This window comes from Sebastes fasciatus, chromosome 14 (genome assembly GCF_043250625.1).
Source record: "Sebastes fasciatus isolate fSebFas1 chromosome 14, fSebFas1.pri, whole genome shotgun sequence".
Lineage (NCBI taxonomy): Eukaryota > Metazoa > Chordata > Actinopteri > Perciformes > Sebastidae > Sebastes > Sebastes fasciatus.
The window spans coordinates 24420850-24441900 of record NC_133808.1 but is presented as its reverse complement, the minus strand read 5'-3'; the positions used below and the strand labels follow the sequence as shown (position 1 = coordinate 24441900).

At 40.7% G+C, this 21051-nt stretch overlaps 1 protein-coding gene across 6 annotated transcripts in view; it reads left to right on the top strand.

Moving 5' to 3' along the window:
• Window positions 1–21051, top strand: part of lrp1bb (low density lipoprotein receptor-related protein 1Bb) — a 318056-nt gene that overhangs the window by 71511 nt on the left and 225494 nt on the right. For 5 of the 6 annotated variants that reach the window (XR_012597184.1, XM_074659766.1, XM_074659764.1 and 2 more), the window contains exon 2: window positions 13410–13532. The exons of the other annotated variant lie outside the window; for it this stretch is intronic. Coding sequence is in view for 4 of the 5 variants with exons in the window: in XM_074659766.1 (XP_074515867.1) it covers window positions 13410–13532 (123 nt within the window). In the remaining variant the exon portion in view is untranslated. The remainder of the gene's footprint in view (window positions 1–13409; window positions 13533–21051) is intronic. 6 annotated transcript variants of the gene reach the window in all.

Genomic DNA, 21051 nt, shown 5'->3' with positions numbered 1-21051 from the left:
ATAACAAGTGAATGTACAGTGGCAGTTGCATTTTGTGCAGAAATACATGCCGCAGCTCTTCAAGACCAACAGAGGTTTCCCGTGTCTTGTTTCCCGGCTCGAAGCGAGTAACGTTATTGACTCTGGCTTAAGCAGGAAATGTTAACACAGTGGTTTGTTCGTCCTGGGTTACTGTAGAAACGTGGCGGCCGGCTCTGTGAAGAGGGCCCGCTCCCTATGTGGATATATACGGCTCATTGTAAGATAACAAAAAGACAACGATTCTTAGTTTCAGGTCATTATACGCTAAAGAAAACATACTTTTTAATAGCATATTCCATTTCTGCCAATAGATCCCCCTAATTGTTCCACACACTTCTTCTTTAACAAGGCAAAGTGAGCATGTATGGTTCTGCACATATTAACCCAAATCCAAGTTGGTGACAACCTTGTTAATTAGCTGTATAAAGGTCATATAGTAATGAAGGGAGTTACACAAACCCACCACAGCTACACTTTGTTCTTTTCTTGGTAATTTGGAGCAGCATTGCTGGACTGTTATTTTCACACTTAATTAGACTGGGAGAGCATATGAAAGATCCCTCTGCTTTCACTGGACATTATTTAGTATTTATTGGTGCTACCATATTTCTTTGTCTGCTTGATAAAGCCAAATCAAATTTCAGCGTGTATTGTTTTCTATCAATTTTGTCATTCTCATAAATAACGTAATAAGCCGAGACAGCTCATTGCATAATGGTATTATAGTGCTGCTGAAAATGAGTGAAAACATGAAATTGGATTAAGTGAATTAGATTTTGCATGCAGCGCACAATATGAGGGGTTATTCATTTTCATATGGCAGTGATCATTACCAGGCCATGTCAAAATAGTCGTCTCATAATCTTTTAATCATATCTGTCTGTTTTGCATGACAGGGCGCATCTGATGACCTTTCTTCCCACTGCCCCCGCCCCCCATATGCCATATTTCATGAATCATAGAGTCATGGAGCTGTTACAACCAGCTTTCACCCTCCACATACTCACTCAGGAGTGAGAGAGGAGGAGATGCTTAACAATCTCACATTGCTCATTCCATCGCTCCACCTTCAGCATCGGACACACCAAATTGATTTTAATCAGGCAATAAAGTAGATCTGATCCTCCCTCTGTTGACTCACTTTCATGCCCCGAAGAGGCCGACCTGATCGACTTTCCTGATGGATTTCACTCATAACTGCCTATAGCCCTGTTCAATACGGACAATCTCTTTCATTTTAGGAGCATTCAGAGAAGACTGATGCTGTATCGGTGTTTGCTGTGAGGTTTCTACAGTGTATTTATTAAATACATTGATCTCTTAATTCCTGTCTCCCTGAGCTGCTCCAGAATAAAAAAAGATGTTACGGTCTGACAATAGTAGAGTAAGCTTGTTTTGATTGGACCTTGGAAAGATACATACAGTAGCACTGTTACTTACTGTTAGCACTGGTGGTCACAGACATTTTTAATGACTGGTGTAAATGAAATGAAGGGACGCATTATTATTTTAGATCTAAGTTAATGTCTTCTCCCCAAATGAGAGAATAGTACTATTTAGAGCTGTCAGTTGATAGACATATTTAATTGCAATTAATCGCATGATTGTCTATAGTTATTCACAATTAATCACAAATTAATTACACATTTTTACCTGTTCAAAATGTACCCTGAGTGAAGGGAGACTGGGTTATTTCGGTCATAATTTGCATCTATTATTTTACAAAAGCGCCAAATTACAGAATTACAGGCTTTAGAAAACTAGGATACAAGCTGACAGAAAATCCCCAAAGCTGCGATTTTCAGAGTCTGTCATTGGAAAAATTATTTTCCATTTTACAATGTGACCTTTATGCAAAGTTAAAGGGCAGATGCACCCTTCAGGTCCATAATTTTATTGTCCTTTGTCAGTCTTAGTTTCTGCCACAGATCACATTTAAGATTTCAAGTTCCTTTAGAAATGTTTGCGTAGCCTGAGCATAATGGGCCATAGTGATAAAACTGCTGCACTGAGCACTGTGAATCTTGACAACAATAGATTCACATTGAAATCTATTTGAATAAATGTTCCATTGTGTTCAGAATGCCCATGGTAGCTTTTTAAAATGAATAATAAAAAAAAAGAAAAGCTAATGAGTGGTCATAGGTCATGATCAAAAACCACAAATGTCTGGATTTGCTTTTTCTTTCTTGGCTCACTCTGAATTCTACAAGGGCTTGCATATGTAAGCCTATAATACAAATCACATTATATATCTGCAGGGCAGAAAGGCTGTTCTTCCTGTCCCACAGCTTTGGAGAGGAATTTAGATATTTTCTCTTTTAGGAAGCATTAATGGAGCCAGATTAGTCTTCGCTTCAGGCCGAGATGTGGAATGCACTCTGTTCTCAGCTTTGTTTAACAAGTAATATGTGTTGCTTATCATTTCCTTACTTCCATTAGCTTTGGGACCTGCAGCGGATACTAATCACACATATATGCGCATTGGCATGTTAATACATAATGGATATGTTTTGGTCTGCAAACACCACCGTCATTTCAATTTCTGATGCGTAGGGCATGAACAGTAATCATCGACAACTACCATGTGAGAGCAAGAAACAGAAATTGCTTCTGTCATATCTTTATAGAAGCATCCGTTTAGTGATGTGGATCTTCAAATACATGTTGATTTACATATACCGACTGTAAGTGCGTAATCTTCATGTAAACGTTCATACATTGTTGTCACTGTTTATCCCTCTAAAGCTAGAAACGCCTGGACATAGATTTATGTTCTGAGTCAATTCTGAGCTTATTCTTTCAGTCGGTTTCAAATGTTATACATAGGGCTGTCAAAGTTAACGCGATAATAACGCTTTAACGCAAATTAGTTTTAACACCACTAATTTCTTGAACGGAACATGCAATTTTTAGGTTGTAGCAGGCTCTAAAGCTAGAGTGAAGTTACTGGCATATGAAACTACAATACCTAAGGAATCCATTTGTACCAATCATGTCAGCTTGTCCTGAAGGAGGCTCCAAACAAGGCCATTTTCAAAGAGGTCCCTTGACCTCTGACCTCAAGATATGTGAATGAAAATGGGTTCTATGGGTACCCACGAGTCTCCCCTTTACAGACATGCCCACTTTATGATAATCACATGCAGTTTGGGGCAAGTCATAGTCAAGTCAGCACACTGACACACTGACAGCTGTTGTTGCCTGTTGGGCTGCAGTTTGCCATGTTATGATTTGAGCATATTTTTTATGCTAAATGCAGTACCTGTGTGGGTTTCTGGACAATATTTGTCATTGTTTTGTGTTAATTGATTTCCAAAAATAAATATATACATACATTAGCATAAAGCAAGCATATTTGCCCACTCCCATGTTGATAAGAGTATTAAATGCAAAACAAATCTCCCTTTTAAGGTACATTTTGAACAGATTAAAAATTGTGTGATTGATTTACGATTAATCGCGATTAACTATAGACAGTCATGCGATTAATTAAATATTTTAATCGATTGACAGCCCTGGTTATGCATCATATGATTCAGGGGAACCTACCCTTTCTTTTTGGTGTGGTGTTAAGTACCAACCATGCATTACCTTTGTGTGAGCACACCATATTTGACATATTGAACAACTCCATAGTCAACCAGAGAATTTTTTGTTTTTTTCAATGTGAAAAGTTGTATTTAGGCTCAACCGTATTTAGGATCATCTTTAAAATGTTTTTACATCTAATAGACAGTTTGTCTCATTTCAGCATCTGTTACAGGGGATGATAGTCCAACATACACTATATTTATTCTACTGATTCTGGCTTACACATGAAAAAAAAACAATGCAGTCGTCCTGGACGGCATTTTCCCCTGTTCTCCGTTCATGTCACAGTTTAAACAGTCACAGTGCTACCATGGCTAAGGCTGGTTTGTGTTGTGAGGCACATTGGAAGAGACATGTATCCCCTTTTCTAATGGAACGAAGCTAATCAGATCTGTGTAAGCTGACTCCCAGCTGTGCAACTTTGCAGAATTCGCTGAGGAGTAAAGTGGAAAAACTTAAATAAAGGGCAAGTCCATCTTGATCACATGCTTCTCTGGTTCGGTGGCAGGCAATGAGACAGAAATGTCACATTAGCAATGCCAAGCGGTTTATTACACCATATATAGACAGTTAAACCAAAGTGCTGTTTGCTGATTTTGGGCTTTTCATTAAATATTGCATTTTGGCTTGTTAATCTCAATTGAATACCTTTTATTATTTACATTCATAGACAGTTTTGCATTTAAACAAATGCTGACTTAGCAAATGGCAAAATGTACTGAATCGGTCTCAAGGACAAATCCTTCAGTCAGTCTCATTCAGCCATTTATCTCTTATGTTTTAGCTCCTTAATTACGTCTTATGAAGAGCCCCAAGAAGATGTAAACGAGTAGGCCAACAGCGTGATTAATTCACTATTTATACTTGATTAAAATCAACTTCAGTGGATGATAAGGGGAGAACATGAATCTGAATCTTTTTTCTGTTTTGTGCTGTTTTAATTAATGTTTTTTTTTACTAGTAATCTTATGTGGGAGAGTGTACTTATTTGGTGGATCTCCCTCTAATGTACCACCCATTCCTTATTTCATTTCCCTCATCAGACTTTGATTATTCTATAAAACCATTAAAATACATTCCCATAAGTGCCACTATGTTCTTAAGTTTTCAATTTTCAAATTTAAATTCTCTTTGTTCAGGGGCTTTCATTTAATAAGTACATGTTTATTCTGTTAGATTTAACTGTAACTAATATAACCTGTATTTGAGAGAGAATTTAAACGTATTTGTACGATTTTAATGAGGCAATCCATCTCCCGGTTCAAGGTGGATATGTATGGACATGGAGTTCTTGGATAACGGACAGCTCAGGTGGTGTCTGCAGTGGTACAGTCGGGGCCATGGAGGAGGAAGTGATCCCTCACCATAACAGCTCTCACTCCACTCCGATAATGCAGTTTAATCTGGAGGCTACACCCAAGGCACTGACATGCCCCACAGAGTATCAGCCCGCATTGGACAAACTCAGTGGAAACCTTGACTGGCGCTTCACCCCTCAGTGATGGCAAAACCCCCATCTGCTTAAGCAGCTATTACTCCACCTGATTGGTAATCATGACATGGAGCGAGGTATAAATCCCTCAGACTGCTGCTGGTTAAGATGGAGGTCTTTGAAGGAACACAGTGATTAGGTGACCTTGGATGGAGCATGGAAAGGGGGCCAGGCGAGGGGAGGCTGAGGGGGATGTACTTTTCTATTATTGGCAGTATAATGACACATTCTCATGCAAATTATATTCACTTATGTAGGCGACATTCAAACCAGCGAACAGTTCAGAGCCCTTAAAACTGTGTTGAATGATATGCATTACAAATTACTTGAATGGTCGTACCGGCCTCAATCATAATGCATTTAATTTGCACAAATTGAGATGTGGTGTTGTGTGAACACTGTGGCTAAAAGCAGCAGGTATGCTGCATTTTCTGGGTAACTTTGATGAGTCATAAACAATTACAAGAATGGCTGCCCACACACTGACTTAAAGCTCCCAAGTCTTAAATTAGCACACCTCAGCAGGCAACCTCTGGTTCTGAAAAGTGAAGCGCCTTAGAAGGGGCAGGGGGCGGTGACTCTGGTTGCAAAAACAAGTCCGATTGTATAGAAGTCTATGAGAAAATGAGCCTTCTTCTCACTTGATTTATTACCTCAGTAAACATTGTAAACATGAGTTTATGGTCTCAATCACTAGTTTCAAGTCTTCTTCAATACAGCATGATGTTCATTCTGTGAATTATGGTCCCATTTAGAGTCAAATAGACCATAAAGCAGGGGATGCTTTAGGACGTGGCTACGTTGTAATTGACAGTTTGGTTCCACGGAATTGTCCGGTCTGGGAGTTGTCCGTGTTTTCGTCTTAAAACTTTAACCCTTTCAGTGTGTTTTCAGTTCATGAAAATTAATTATGAGCTTTTTGGTCACCTAAAAATGACTTATCAGTGTTCAGTTGTACTTAGCTACACCCTCTCGTTTCACTTCTGGTTGCAAAAAAACACAAACCAATGGGTGACGTCACGTCCAATATTGCACACTTTCAAGGACTTTAGCAGTACATCTACTTCATGTATATCCTGCAAGAAAATGACTCCACTCGGTGACTTTCCAGATATATCGTAACTACTGAGTGCATACACAGGACGAATAAAGATTTTGACATCATACAAGGTTAAAGCTTACGTGGTCTTTTATTTAGTAATAGCATGTCAGTATAATCACCTGGATTCACCTTAATTAATAATTTGGATTAATGATTTACAGATGGAATGTCAAACGTGGTAGATGTACTAAATAGAGAATTTGGAACTATTAATTCAGTGTATGTCCACCCTTACTTTGAATTATTTAAACTTGAATTACTTATTTAAAGGGGACATATCATGACAAACTCACTTTTTCAGTGCTTGTGCTCATACATTTAGGTATCTGGAGTGCTTTTCAGATAGATGATGAATACAGGTATATTCAGACAGACAGTATGAGAATAATAATCAGTTTTTTGAACATTAAAGCATGTAAACATGTTCTAGTAGAAACCCAAAATACAAGTATGAGCCTGAAAATGAGCACGATATGTCCCCTTTAAGTTATAGAAAGGGATAGGGCCATATAAGTGTTTACTTCTGCCTACTCCTTCCTTTTCGGACATAAAATATTTGTTTATTTAGTTTATTTAGAATTTGATGTCTATGTTTACCGTTCATTTTATTGGTTATTCCTGTTTTGATTTGTTATTATTTGTTACATGTTCGAAATAAATCTAAATCTAATCTAATCTTCTTTGCTAACACATCTGGGGCCTCCAGCTTGTATCTCTGCTGAGTAAAACCTGGAAGAGGTTTTTCAGACCGCGTTCTAGATCTGAAGTTGCAGGTTTTCCTCGGCAAAGTTAATCCGATAACTCTGAACCTGCTTCTTTGAGCAGCCCCTGGTAGGAATGATTTGAAGGATAGGAAATGTGGTGAACTTGATAAACAGACTGACTTGTTTACTGTTGTCACAACACAGCATGTCTGCTGCACATGAGCAAGTGATGGACGTCTTTTTATTTGAAATATGTTTATCCTGGTAGTACAGTATAGATATTGTATGTTGACTCTCAAGTTGACTATTCAAGTGGTCAGAAGTGCATTTATTGACGTACAGCTGGGGAATAAATGTTCAATCAACTAGTTGTATTTTACAGACAGATATATGTGGATTTTTTAGGCTCTGATATATCGATCATAAATTGCAGAAGTGTGTCAACACAAGTAATAAAAATAACATCCTCAGATGTTGGGTGTCGGAGATACTAAAAACCTGTGCACACCCTGCTAGTACAGCAAAAAAGCGAGGCATACAGTATCTGCTATTGTTTGTTTATGGTGGATTATAAACGTATAGATCCATATGAGTTTGGATGTTGGCAACAAGCAGTCCAAGTGAAGTGCTGTCACTCACAGCTACTTCCATGCTGTTCTTCACAAGAACAGGTTGAACGACAGCCAGCAGGGTAAACAAGGTGTTTTTGAACACTGTATGTTAGCAGGAACTATTTAAACATGTTTAACTGCAGTGTGAATGTTTCCGTGTCGACAAGATGTGCTTTGATAACACTTTGGGATTTCCTGTGCATGTCTTTATTGAGCAGCTGTAATTGAACTGCAATTTTTGGACCATTATAATGGCAAGGGTGAAAATAACTTAAATGATCCTTTAAGTTATTACATTTCATAAGATTACTTCTCAGTGCCTTTCGAGCCATCAATATGCTGCTAATCCACCTGGTAATTATTTCTTAAATATGCTCAATAGCAGTGTCTATTAGCCCAGTCCTCGAGACTCACTTGTCCTCCATCATGTTTTCGCCGCAGACTTGTTCTTCCACATCTGATCCAATTAAGAGCAACACATTAACCTGACATCTTAATCAGATCAGGTGTGGACGAGCTCGGCTCAAGAGCACACTGGAGGACTTTTAAAATCCTTTGCATGTGGACTAAAAGGGCAGTAAACAGCGTACAGCTTCAGATCAGTCTTATGAATCATTCATTGTTTACTATAGTGCAGGGATTTATGCCAAGGGGCAGGAGGCCATTCTACCATTGTCTTCTGAAACTTTTCACATGGCGCTCCCTTTTAATAATTTGTTGACATGCCCCTGCTGTTGTAGAGAAAATAAAAGTGACCTCGCTCTGTGGTGTAGGTCAGGCAGCATCTAATGAAGGTCCCGAAGTCTTACAGCATTGATTTCTTACCCATTTCATGGCTCGAATGCAGAGTTGTTCAGCGTTGCCATGGGGGATGGCCGCGGGTACGAGCTGGCGTTTCCCAGAGCCAGTTCTACCTCGGATCCTGTAAACACAATTACTTCTCTCTCTTAGTACATCATTATTTTCTCTCTCTCTCTCCTTTTTTTTCTAACACAGCTCACTATCAGATTTCTAAGAATTAGTTTTTTAAAAAAGTTTTTTTTAGCATCTAGAATGGAAGAGATGTTGCAGCAGAACTGACGTGCACATATAACTGTGGGCACGCGTCCAAAAGTGCTGTGACATTCTCAAATCGTTCATCAGTCAGCGGAGTCACGGTTCTCTCTCTAGTCTTCATATTCTGATCAGACTTGACGTGGATGGCATTTAAGTCTAAATACCACATGGCACATGTCACTTCCAGAGATACGGTTGTAATAAAGATTCATTATGCAGGTGTGAGGCGTCATTGGGATGCATGGCACTACGCTGCATCTCGTGGCAGATTAAAGATATGAAGATTAAAGGAGAGACGGCATTATACTGTTGTTATACTTAATAACCTGCTTAGTTTGGCTCGCAGCCCTACGCTCATCCATAATGCATATGACCTGCAGCTGGCCACCATACTAAGTCTGCTCTGACAGTGTGAGAGGGTTTAAAATCACTAATCTATGTGCATGTATGTGGATTGAGGTGGGCTTCTAGTGTGTGTGTGTGCACTTGCAGACAGGAACTCTCCGAGTACATTTGAATTTTGTGCCCCAGTACACTTGGCCTCAATAAGTTGCGAAACATTTCCATGTGATGTATTTTAACCTGTACGTTTGATTTATGTTACCCAATCCATGTATCTTTGAGCAGAATATTCCACCCTCATATACTCAGCCTGTTATACATCATCAGCCTGACATCAGTGCTTTACGCCGACTTATTTTGTTATGAAGCGTTTTTGATTTACTTTTTCAGAGCACCCGCTCTCTCTCCACCCATCCTTCCTGTCTACATCTGCTTCAGATAGTCGTTTCACACATTTCCCAAAATACCTTTTAAAGAAGACCGAAGAGAACGAGGGTAAACTTGTCGCAGGCGACTTTTGGTTTTACTCATGCTGTGGGTGGAGAGCGTGACAGCAGTGATAGCTATACTAAAAATGAGAAATCAAGTACTGCTTACTCAAAACTAGGGCTGTCAATCAATTAAAATATTTAATCGCAACTACTTGCATGATTGTCCATAGTTAATCGTGATTAATTGCAAATTAATCACACATGTTTTATCTGTTCAAAATGCCCCTTAAAACGAGATTTGTCCAGTATTTAATACTCTTATCAACATGGGAGTGGACAAATATGCTTGCTTTATGAAAATGTATGTATATATTTATTATTGGAAATCAATTAACAACACAAAACAATGTCAAATATTGTCCGGAAACCCTCACAGGTACTGCATTTAGCATAAAAAATATGCTCAAATCATACATTAACATGGCAAACTGCAGCCCAACATGCAACAACAGCTGTCAGTGTGTCAGTGTGCTGACTTGACTATGACTTGCCCCAAAACTGCATGTGATTATCATAAAGTGGGCATGTCTGTAAAGGGGAGACTCGTGGGTACCCATAGAACCCATTTTCATTCACATATGTTGAGGTCAGAGGTCAAGGGACCCCTTTGAAAATGGCCATGAAAGTTTTTCCTCGCCAAAATTTTAAAATGTTTGGAGCATTATTTAACTTCCTCCCCGATGAGGTAATATGACAGGGTTGGTACCAATGGATTCCTCGGGTTTTGTAGTTTCATATGATATCAGTATCTTCACTCTAGCTTTTAAACTGAGCCCGCTACAACCTCCGAAAGGTCGATTGCGTTAATGTGTTAAAGAAATTAACCCTTTATCTTTGACAGCCCTACTTAAATTATCTTTGTTTGTGAGATTAGTACATGTGTGTTATATACTGTACTTACTGTACACATCTTCTTGTGGTCTTCAGATATATTCAACCACTATTTTCTCTTTTCTCCCACACTGGTTATTGGGTGACCTTGAATGCAACATGGGTGTAATGGACTATCAATGCCCTGACGAGTCCACACACAGCTTTCTAGAGCCGGGCAAGTTGGATGAGCTGCAAATAGGTTCTTCAAGAAGCAGCTCCTCCTCAACCTGCTGCTGTAAGATAGGCCTGACTGAGTGAGGAATATTCTCACATCTGCTTTTTTTCAGCTGCACAACACAGCTAACGTTTAATTCACCACTTTGAGCTGTGTGCGCTACACTGCTGCTTTTACAACACAGGTTTTGTTTGAATAGGCCTGTGGCTTACGACTTATCCACTGTACCATATTGTGAACTGTGTGTCTGATGCAATTCAGGGGATCGTAATGCCTTAGTGGTTTGTAGCTTACCTCATTGGAGTATAACATTGTTTAGAAAGATAAATGAAGACCTAAGCTCTCATGTAATTCAGAGTTTAATAGGACTGAGCAAATAGGAGAGTGGATGCTTTATTGCAAAATGCACGATGAAGAGATTTGTTGTGCTGTCTAAGTGCTCGTGTCGTAGCGTACAGGATGCGTTGAGTAATTGGGTCAACACTCCAGAATTCATACCTCATCTCATGCAAAACAAACTTGATCAAAATATACTGTGTGCTGCAAGAAGTGCTGGCTGGTCGTCCTTCAGCTAGTTTGCGAACCATCTTCCCTGTTTGCCCGCCTCCAGTAGCTCTTTGTTCTTCTGAAAATCTGGCACATTTCAAAGGCTCAATGGCTTTAATGAGCCACAATGTTGTGCCAGTGGTGGCTGTTGGGTGTCAGGAATGAAGCTCATGATAATGTGCCCGGCTGAGTGCCACTGTGTGTTTCCCACTGTTATGGTAATGGAACCAGTTTGGGTCTTTTTTTTCCCCACTCACTGCTGCCTTTTTCCCCTCTTTGCTACTCCTGCCATCGCCACTCATTTGATGTGTGTATAGAATTATCTGCAAAATACATAATGCTGTGTAATACTGCACCTTTTATGTATCGTTTTCATGCAAATACAGCGTTATGTAGAAGAACAGAAGGAGCGCTTACAGTACTTCCCTTCAGTTGTGTGTTTGTCCCATTACGGTCCCCTTACAGCTGCAGCGACTGCACGAAAGTCAAGGAGAGGCCGTTTGGAGAGGCAGAAGGGGAAGATGAATTGACATAAGAGGTCATTTGGTTGCCTCATATTTGGCCCTTTCGCTTTCAAGGTGAAGTGGCATGAAAGGAGGTAGAACATCAATAGGTAACTGGGCTGCTCCGAGGTCCAGGGGCAGTTTTCTTTCATGCATTTCATTGCTAGCTGAGGAAACAGCTCTTCTGTCACCGACCCTCTGCTTTTCAATGGCAATCAATTCAGCTTTAAAGGCTTGGGAGATATCCCTTTAGAGACTTCAGCAGGCTGAGCATGCCTCTGCCAACCTCCAGCCCAGCGTGTCTTTTATTGATGCCTTGCTATTTTATTTTTTTTACAGGGAATGTATGTATGCAGTTTGTTATGTGCTACAGATGTTACAGCATGTGTTTAAAAAGTGCCAGCGTTTTGACTCGTGTTTTGCTGAAGATCAAATTATTGTGTTGCTTGATGATGGTTAAAAGAAGCACAATTCGTCTGTAGCCAAGTATCTTGGCTTAGCATCAGAATAGTCTGTGTTATTATGAAGTTAACAGTGTTTCGAGAAATATTTGGCAAGATTCATTTTTTATGTTGATGCTGTTCCACTGTTTAGAGGCAAAATAATGAGCTTGAGCGTATTCCTCATGCATTAGTGCTACCTTGAGATACTGCTTTCCCCTGCTCAACACCACATGCATTTACATTTTTTATTTTCTTTAAAGGCTTGATGGCTTTGGTGTGCAATTTTAAGAATGTCCTCCTTTAAACCCTGGAAAAAAAGAGAAGGCTTTGAATATTTCAAAAGAGACCTTGATTTAAATTGTAAGATTTCAGATATATTGCATCAGTGGGAATAGGAGAGGCAGAATGGATGAGATGTTTGACCTTTTCAGATTTGTCCCTGGGTAGTGAATTTGCTGGAGGGTGCCGGGGCAGGGAGCAGCGGCGCGTTGAATTATCACTCTCACTGTTCAAATGCTGCAGACCTGATCTCCCACTTGCTCCACTCCCACCACTAATGGGTTAGGAACACACTGGGAAAAAGATGGAGATAGAGAGAGCGAGTGGGAGGGGGAGACGGAGCCCATCTGATTGTCTGCGGGTTAAGCTTAGAAACAAATTGCCGTTTTTGCTCGCCGCTGAGGAGAAGCAGCGGCGGGTCACATTGTGGCGTCGAAATCTTTAGCAAAAGCTGGTGTCATTTTGCAGAATGATTGAGCTGAATCTCTGACAGCTACCGGCAGGAAACATGTCAACACTTTGACGGATGCTTTGCTGTATTGAAAGGCTATGATGACTTTTTAGTTGACTGGGCTTTCACTGAACTCCCCCAGTCCCGCCATCACATGAAAGCACAACACCGAGGAGGCAAAAAGATAAGAACAAACTCGCCAAACTGCTTTGTAATAGTTTGCCAAGGCGCGAAGGACATCATGTCTTTGTTAGAGGAGAGTAGCTGTCAAAATCATAATGCCTGGGCAGCATCTGTGTCTGCTTCTCTTGGTAGCATTTTAATCTTATGGAAAGATGAATGGCCTCCTGTTCTGACAAAGAATTGTTCATGCCACTGAGGATAACGACATACAGTACTCTATTGATTCAGTCTTTAAAAATGTACATACACAATGGAGCATCAGCATCTTGAAAAGCATTGGCATTTAACAATTTCATTCAGCTTCACGCTTCCATTGATGCTAATATAGTAATGATCATTTTCCTAACGTCAACGCCTCTTCACCAGATCCATTCACTGCATGTGGTTCTAAAGAAAGGCTGCGTGAAGCCACTTCCTCTCCACTCACACTCATGTTCAAGTGTACATGTTTTCTGCTGAAACATGCAATCCACCTGTTCACTATCATCACCTCATGCTGCATCTCTTCTGTCTCTTTCTCCACGCCCTTTTCATCCCATCCAGAAGCCATCTTGTGTGACGTAGGGGAGTTTCACTGTCACGACCAGGAAACCTGCATCCCCGAGGCGTGGCTGTGCGACGGCGAGCCCGACTGCCCCGACGACTCAGACGAAACTGACCAAACTTGTAAGTCGCCCATTCCATCCATTACTCTCTAATGCAAAGCTGTCATATGGAATTCTGCCACATCGCCTCATTTGTCAGCAAGTGTCACTTTTATAGTATAAGGACTCGTGTTAACATGCATTAAGTGATGTTCCACCAAAAGGGTGTCCTTTTTAGTATCAAACACCCTCCCCACCCATCACCCTATAGGCTGGGAATGTGTTAGAAGTCTGCTGTTCCCTCTTTCACATGCTGTTCATTTTGAAGACATGAATCTCACATCTTGTTTGTAGCTGCTTTGAAAGAAGGCTACAAACGAAGCAGTGTGTTTAAGTAAACTTCAGTGAAACTATGAGTGTTTGAAACATACTTGGCATCGAGGTGATGAACATTTTATTAGTTGTATTTTCCTATTTGAAAAATGATCAGCATGGAAGTACACTGTAACTGATGATACATTGAGGTTGACCACAGCTTCTACCCATGAAACCAGAAGTTACACAAGAGGGTAGAGCTAAGTACAACCGAACGCTGAATAAAACATTTTTTGGTGACCAAAATGTTAAAATTAAATTTGATGAACTGTGAAAGAGTTAAAGTTGCAAGACGAAAACAAGGACAACTCCCAGACCGAACAATGCCTTAGTAGCAAACTGTCAATCGCAACGTAGCCCCGCCCTGCTTTATGGTCTATTTGACTCTAAATGGGACCATAATTTACTAAATGAACATCATGCTGTATTGAAGAAGACTTGAAACTAGCGATTGAGACCATAAACTCATGTTTACAATGTTTACTGAGGTCATAAATCAAGTGAGAAGTAGGGTCATTTTTTCTTAAAATTCTATACAATCAGACTTCTTTTTGCAACCAGAGGAGTCCCCCCCTGCTGGCTGTTAGAAAGAATGCAAGTTTAAGGCATTTACGCACTGGCTTCACTTTTCAGATCCGGTGCTACCTCATTGCTTCCGCCCAGTTTGTACTGGTAGAGGCACCAGCCTCTTTCTAGTGTCTATTTATTGTCATAGAAAACCACTTAACTCATGGATATATCGAAACTCAGTGTCTAGTGTAGTATATTATGCATTATATTATCTAGTAAGAGCCAGGGCACTCTTATTTTAATCATTCAGTAATAATCCCTCTGAGTATAGAGTTTGCATAAAGATTGTCCAATGAGATGTTCTGCCACCAAATCTTATGATATTTTACAAGGTAATCAGCAAGTCACTGATGTTGTGTTGTTGTTTTTTTTACCCCAACCGTTGTCGCATGATCGGGTGTTTGCTTGATGATTGAGGCGCTTATTCTCTTATTGCCACCACTGGCAAATGATACATTTTTCAGTGCAGTAAAATGGGCTGTTCCTCCTGTCCGGCACATGATGACACATGAGCTGATCGAATTTAAAGTATAACGTCAAACCGTGATGGACGCCATGTCTATGATATAACACCATGCTGACTGCCGGGCTCATACCGGTATAAACTCCAACACTTGATCCAACAATTGGAAATAATGTTACAGTTGAGCAGCTGAAACTGTGACAAGTGCATGTTGCCATGGTGTTTACTTCAGTTATTTACACAACATGTCTATTTTTTTTTCTACTACTTACCTCCAAAGACGGGACAGCACAAAACCCAGCTCATCATTTCAGAGTAAAGCAGAAGACTGGTAGTCTGGTTGAAAACGGGGTTTTATTGGGAGTGCTGTATTATTCAGTGAACAAGTGGAAGTGTTGTATTATGCTGTGAAGAAGCTGCTTGGCATTTCCGACTTCAGTCACGTAAACCTTCATTCGTCCTTCACGTCAGAATAGGCTGTGGCATGAATGCTCTTGGGTATTGTTATTTACACACTTGTGGGACATAGATTTCCTTTAATGGATAAACAGAGCAGTAATTTCACGTTATCATGAGCTGGATTAGCCTTTGTAAATCCTGATGAGACTGTCACTGTCACACAGTCTATCACAGCCACAAGAAAGAAAAAAAGGGCATCAAAACCAAATTATTAACATTCAGTCCAGGTTCCTCATCAGTGTGAGTTACTGGGTATAATTAGGACTTTATAGTTATAGCAGTGACATCTGTGCATAAATTGACCACAGCGCACAATAATTATTGATGCCCTGAGCAAGAGGTCATATATCAAGTAGGTTGCTCGTGGTAGGCAATGCTTGGTGCAGAGAAAGATGGGAGTCTCACTGCTTATGTCAAAAATATACAATGACAGTCGCCAGCTGTTGAAATGTTCACAGCTGCTTACATGCTCTCCAATGTAAGATTGCTGGTGGCTTGTTGAAGGAGTTTCTCAGGTTCAGTGCATGTTGAGATCAGGCAACACAACCCTGTGGCCATGCACGGCCGTATACACAGGGTTTTTAGAATTACAGACGGGTTCATGCCCTCCCAACAGCCCTGTCTCCTAAATATTAAGTTCCCATACAACGAGGCTGCATTGTGTGTGAATTGTGTTTCAAGGGGAAACACATTTTGTTCAGATTTCGTTTGTTTTTGACGTATCACAAACACGTTTGTAATGAAGAAGCAGAAGTCCGCCTAAGGAGGAGGTTGGGGTGGTGGATGGGTCAACAAACACCAGACTTTCACCCAGGAGTAGGGCTGTCACAATAACCGCAATATTGCAATATCTTTTCCCTTGGGTGCTTTGTGTTGCTGTGGGTTTTACGCTTTGCCACGTATATCAGTCCACCTCTATGTCTTGTGCTTCTCTCATTGAATGCCTAGTTTTTTTCTCTTATGATTGTGATTTTCCCATGAAAGACTGTCTAGGAGTGTTTAGAGAAGCAAACGCTTATTTTTAAAGAAACGGTGTGTAGCATTGAGGGGGATCTATTGGCAGAAATGGAATATAAAATTAATGAGTATGTTTTCATTAGTGTATAATCACCTGAAGATAAGAATCGTTGTGTTTTCGTTACCTTAGAATGAGCCATTTATATCTACATAGGGAGTGAGTCCTCTCCATGGAGTCCAGCATGTTGAACTGCCATGTTTCTACAGTAGCCCAGAACAGACAAACCAAACTCTGTTAACTTTTCCTGCTTGGGCCGTAGTCGATAACGTTACTCGCTCCCGTCGCCGCCGCTCTCTCTTTTTCTTGTTTCCCCACTCACTTCCCACGCACACACACTCACTCTAAGCATTAGCTCTGCTACAAATGACCTACGCTAATCTTACAACACCTGGCTCTAAAGAGGGACATTCATGTTTTTGCATCGGCCACCGTAGCTCTCCAACATGCTTGATACACATGAGAGGCTTCAGTTGGTTGCAATCTCCTCATCTCACCGCTGGATACTAGCAGATCCCACACACTGGACCTTTAAAGCAACCGATTTTTACACACAGACTTGACTTTACGCGTCCTGAGGAGTTCTACTTAGCCTGTAAAAACAGTTGTGTAATGTCTTCTATGCTTCTGGAGAGAGATCTCCAAAGATGTCATCGGGGTATTTTTAACTTAGACTTGAGCCTGTGTTACAAACTGGAGAATGGGCTTGAAAAGAAGTGGGTATTTATTTAGGAGGTAGGTATGGGTCTAATGAAAGGCACTATCCAGTAGTATTACAGGACATTTAATGTAAAAACAAGTGCTTTTGGAGCTTTACCCACATTAGGGACTAAAAGCTAGGATATCTTAACCTCTGCTGCATTCATTCAATCCATTCTTTTTTAATTTGCCTCTTACAAATCCCTCAAATTCAAGGAAATACAGTAATAAATCACTAGAGTACCCCTTTAAAACACCAGATTTGCTGACTGCAGGCTGAGCAAAACATTAGCAAAAGGTAATGGATTTTCTGTAACTAAGACAGAAGCAGATTTCAAGCTGAAAAACAAAGGAGAGCTATGAAAATTTAAGTTAAGTTCAAAGTAAGTTCATTTCATATTAATGCTATATTTAGTTTTACTGTATGTAAAATTGGGTACACGGGAGTCCCCGTTGGCAGCTCTGATATCCTCTCTGATTGGTTTCTCTGTCACCTGTGATCTGTCACTCTCCCTTTTGTGAAACACATTTTAAATATAATAGATATAATATAAGCTCTACACGCTTGCCGCGGGCCAAGTCATATAAGCTCCAGAAGGCAATTAATTACCACTTCGATTAATGTTGGCTCCATTTTATTTACCATGCAGAAAGAAGACCTTGCATATTCATCTCAGGAAATTTGGCACAGCTCATTATCATGGATTATGTATTGATAGAAAGGGGAATTAGATCAGCTTTGCCCTGCAAACAGAATACGGGATTGGAATGGTATTCTGCCTCCTTGAATGATAGCAAGGGGCTGCAATAACCTGTGAAAAAAAAGATCCTTTATATAGGATGATACGCACTGAGCGAAGCCACAGAGGATTAAAATAAAAGAAATTCATGGTTTAAAGCCATCAGTAGTTTGATTTCAGAGGGTTGTATTATCTACAGAAAAAAGGCAAGGTAATACATTACACTCCTGTCTAGAAGTATAACAATGTTGGTGCCACTGCTGGCCTCTCTCCTTGCTGCTCTGGCTCGGTCAGGGAGATGTAATCACTGCATCTTCAGGGCCGGTGGGGAGGTGGGAAGGGAAGGTGGCCTTGGATTGCATTACCTAGAGACTAGAAGGAGGCACCGCTTTATCCGCTCAGCCACCGGCCTCACGGGACTGGACAGCTGACAACAGTTATTCATGGAGGAATGTCTAAAGAAAAAACCCAGCAAAATGGCAATCCTCCAATCGTGCACAAATCAAACAAACACTTTCTGGGCAATAAAGAGTCAAACCTTTGCTGTGTCATGGGGCCAGGCAGCATCTTGTGCGGCGACAGTTAAAGAGGGAAGATTGAGAAATTGCATGGAAGCACATTCTTAGTTTGTGCATCATACTTACAAGGACGTCTAAATGTCAGGGCTGTCTGGGGACGTACAGATCAGCTGTGCGTTTGAGATAAAGTGGGACAGCCATAATTCACTTTCTGTAATTATCTTCTCCAGTATAATTTTATAACTGTTGGTGCTAATGGCTGACAGCATGCAGCTCTCTCCCCCTGTATTGATGCCACACGCTTTGCAAACACTGTCTTAGAACTTAAATCCTTCCCTGAATCCTTCAGGAAAGGATTTCATGGACTTTTGGCTCGTCTCAGTAGTGGTGCCATGTGGAGCTTTGCGAATCTAGTGGACGTGGAGACCAGTGAATCCTTTGATTGAATTGTCACTCCCACAGGAAAAGACAATAAAAGGGGTCAGTGGCTGACTTCAAAAACATGGTCACAGATGCTGTGTTTCATGGCTGTAGCTCGGCTCGACCCAATCAACGCCGATGTTGATCTCGGCGTCCTCGAGGCGCGGGGGACGAGAACTGTTCAAAGACGGCTCTCTCTGGGGTTCTTGCACTTAGTCCCCTCCGTCGACAGGGGAGGGCATGTCTCCCCACGCCTTCCTCTAAAATCCTTATATTCTGTATACTGAGTTCATCAGTATCCTGCAGAGAGCTTGAAAACAAGTAGCATGATGACCCAACCACGGGGGTGCAGTGTGTTCATCTCATGGTTATCCTACTTATATTTTAGTTTGTATGTCATGGGTAGGCTCATACTACATATCTTATGTGTTTGCAGTGCCTGAATTCCATTGTGTTTCTCCTCTACAGTGTTTTAGCATCAGGTCATTGTTTTGGTTTCCTGCCCCACAAACTCTGTACGCTACCTTGCTCCATGTTTGCTGAATGTTTAAATAGTACATGCAGGGCTGTAAATTAGCACCAACCAGCAGCCAAATGCTGCTAAAATATGCAAGTGGCTGCTAGATTTGCTTCACTTAGCGTGCAATAAGAACGCTGTTCTTGCTTTGAGCATGCCAGTTGTACGCTGTTCAGTCTGTGCTGACTGCAATGCAAATGCATCCACGTAAATATGCTACGCTCAGAGCTAGTGACGTAGAATATGAAGTGAAAAAGACTGATTATGGCGGGCGAGAGGGGAGGTGGATGGGTCCAACAAACACAGGACCAGGAGACTAGTGTTTTGTTTTGTCAGTTACCTTAGGGATGTTTATTACGTGTTTGCCATACAAATGTTACGTTGTTTCCGTATGCATTTTAGTTATCTTACATAAGTACGTATCTTAGTTTACGTACTTATTTTAAGCCCAACCATGACTTTTTTCCGAAGCCTAAATAAGTGTTTTTGTTGCCTAAACCTAAGTGCGGATGTTACCGTAGTTTCGTTGCGTGGCGTACAAATAAACATGCGAAAAGCTTAAAATCTGTTCTCATGGCATGCGGAAAGTCTTTGTAATATTGTGTCAACAAAGTCTTTCAGTTACCTTATCTTTATCTTACCTTAACCGTAGTTTATTTGACATAAACAAACAAATCTTCCCCTAACTTTAACCATGCCATTGTTGTCATGCACAGTTATTGCAAAAAGCATGAATTATATAAAAACATTGATTTGGGGTTTTGGGGAATTTTCCAAAATAGATTTTCTTGTGTGGTGATCCGGGTTGGTATATCACAGCTTTATGTTTGTTTGTCTGTATGTATGTTTTGGCTCTGCACAGTGAGATCCTTTGACAATCACAGCCAGATTCCTCTAACCATACTCAACCACTAAACCTACCATTTATACATTTGGAAGTAGTGACAAAGCCCCTCTGGAAACACTGCTTTAGGAGTGCAGAGAATATTTGATCTGTAGGTCTGTGATGAAGCTGAAGCAGCTATAGTCGGCGTATTTCAGGCTGCCTATCAACATCCTGCAGGGTATTTTATCTGGCAAGTCCCATATTGAAATAAATGTATCAGGAATGTGTCGGTCTCCCATGAGGATGCCGGTTTAGGGGGTAATGTAGCGTAGCACCTTGTTACTGAGCTGAAGGACAGGGCCTTTTGCATTATGTAACGTTTATTTTCCCTGCTCTCCATCTCTCCCTCCCTGCTGACACATAACCCGTCTGTTGACTCATCAAAAAAAAAACTAAAACATGCCATTATAACAAATGCAGCATGTTTTGCAGTCAAGCATCACTTCTGCATATTGTGAGAATTATTCACTGAAAGCGCTAGACTCTTTGAACGTCATAAGAACATTAAATCTGCATGATTCTGCTTTCACGTCGCTGTCTTCTGTTAAGACGATCTGTTAAAATTATTTGAAAGCTCGGAAGGCTATGTTATCATCACACCATCTCTACAACATGTAATGTGACAGTGCAGAGAAAGTTAATTGCATATCATGTTTGGTGCGCCTGACGTCTGATTTAAGATCAAATGCACAACGTTGTCCTTTGCTATCAGCGTATTTAACCTGCCACACGTGTATCTTGTTTGCAGGCAGCGTAATCTAAGTTTTTTTTTGCAGCGGGAGGCTTTGAAATGAGACTTTTAAATTACTGTTTCTCTCCCTCTTCCTCTCTACATTTGGAACAGAACTTATGTACACTTCCTCAGGCTCGTGCCATCTGTTTTACCAGTAGTTTCAGTAGGCGGTGAACAGACACAACAAATATTGTGTGTACTTGGTG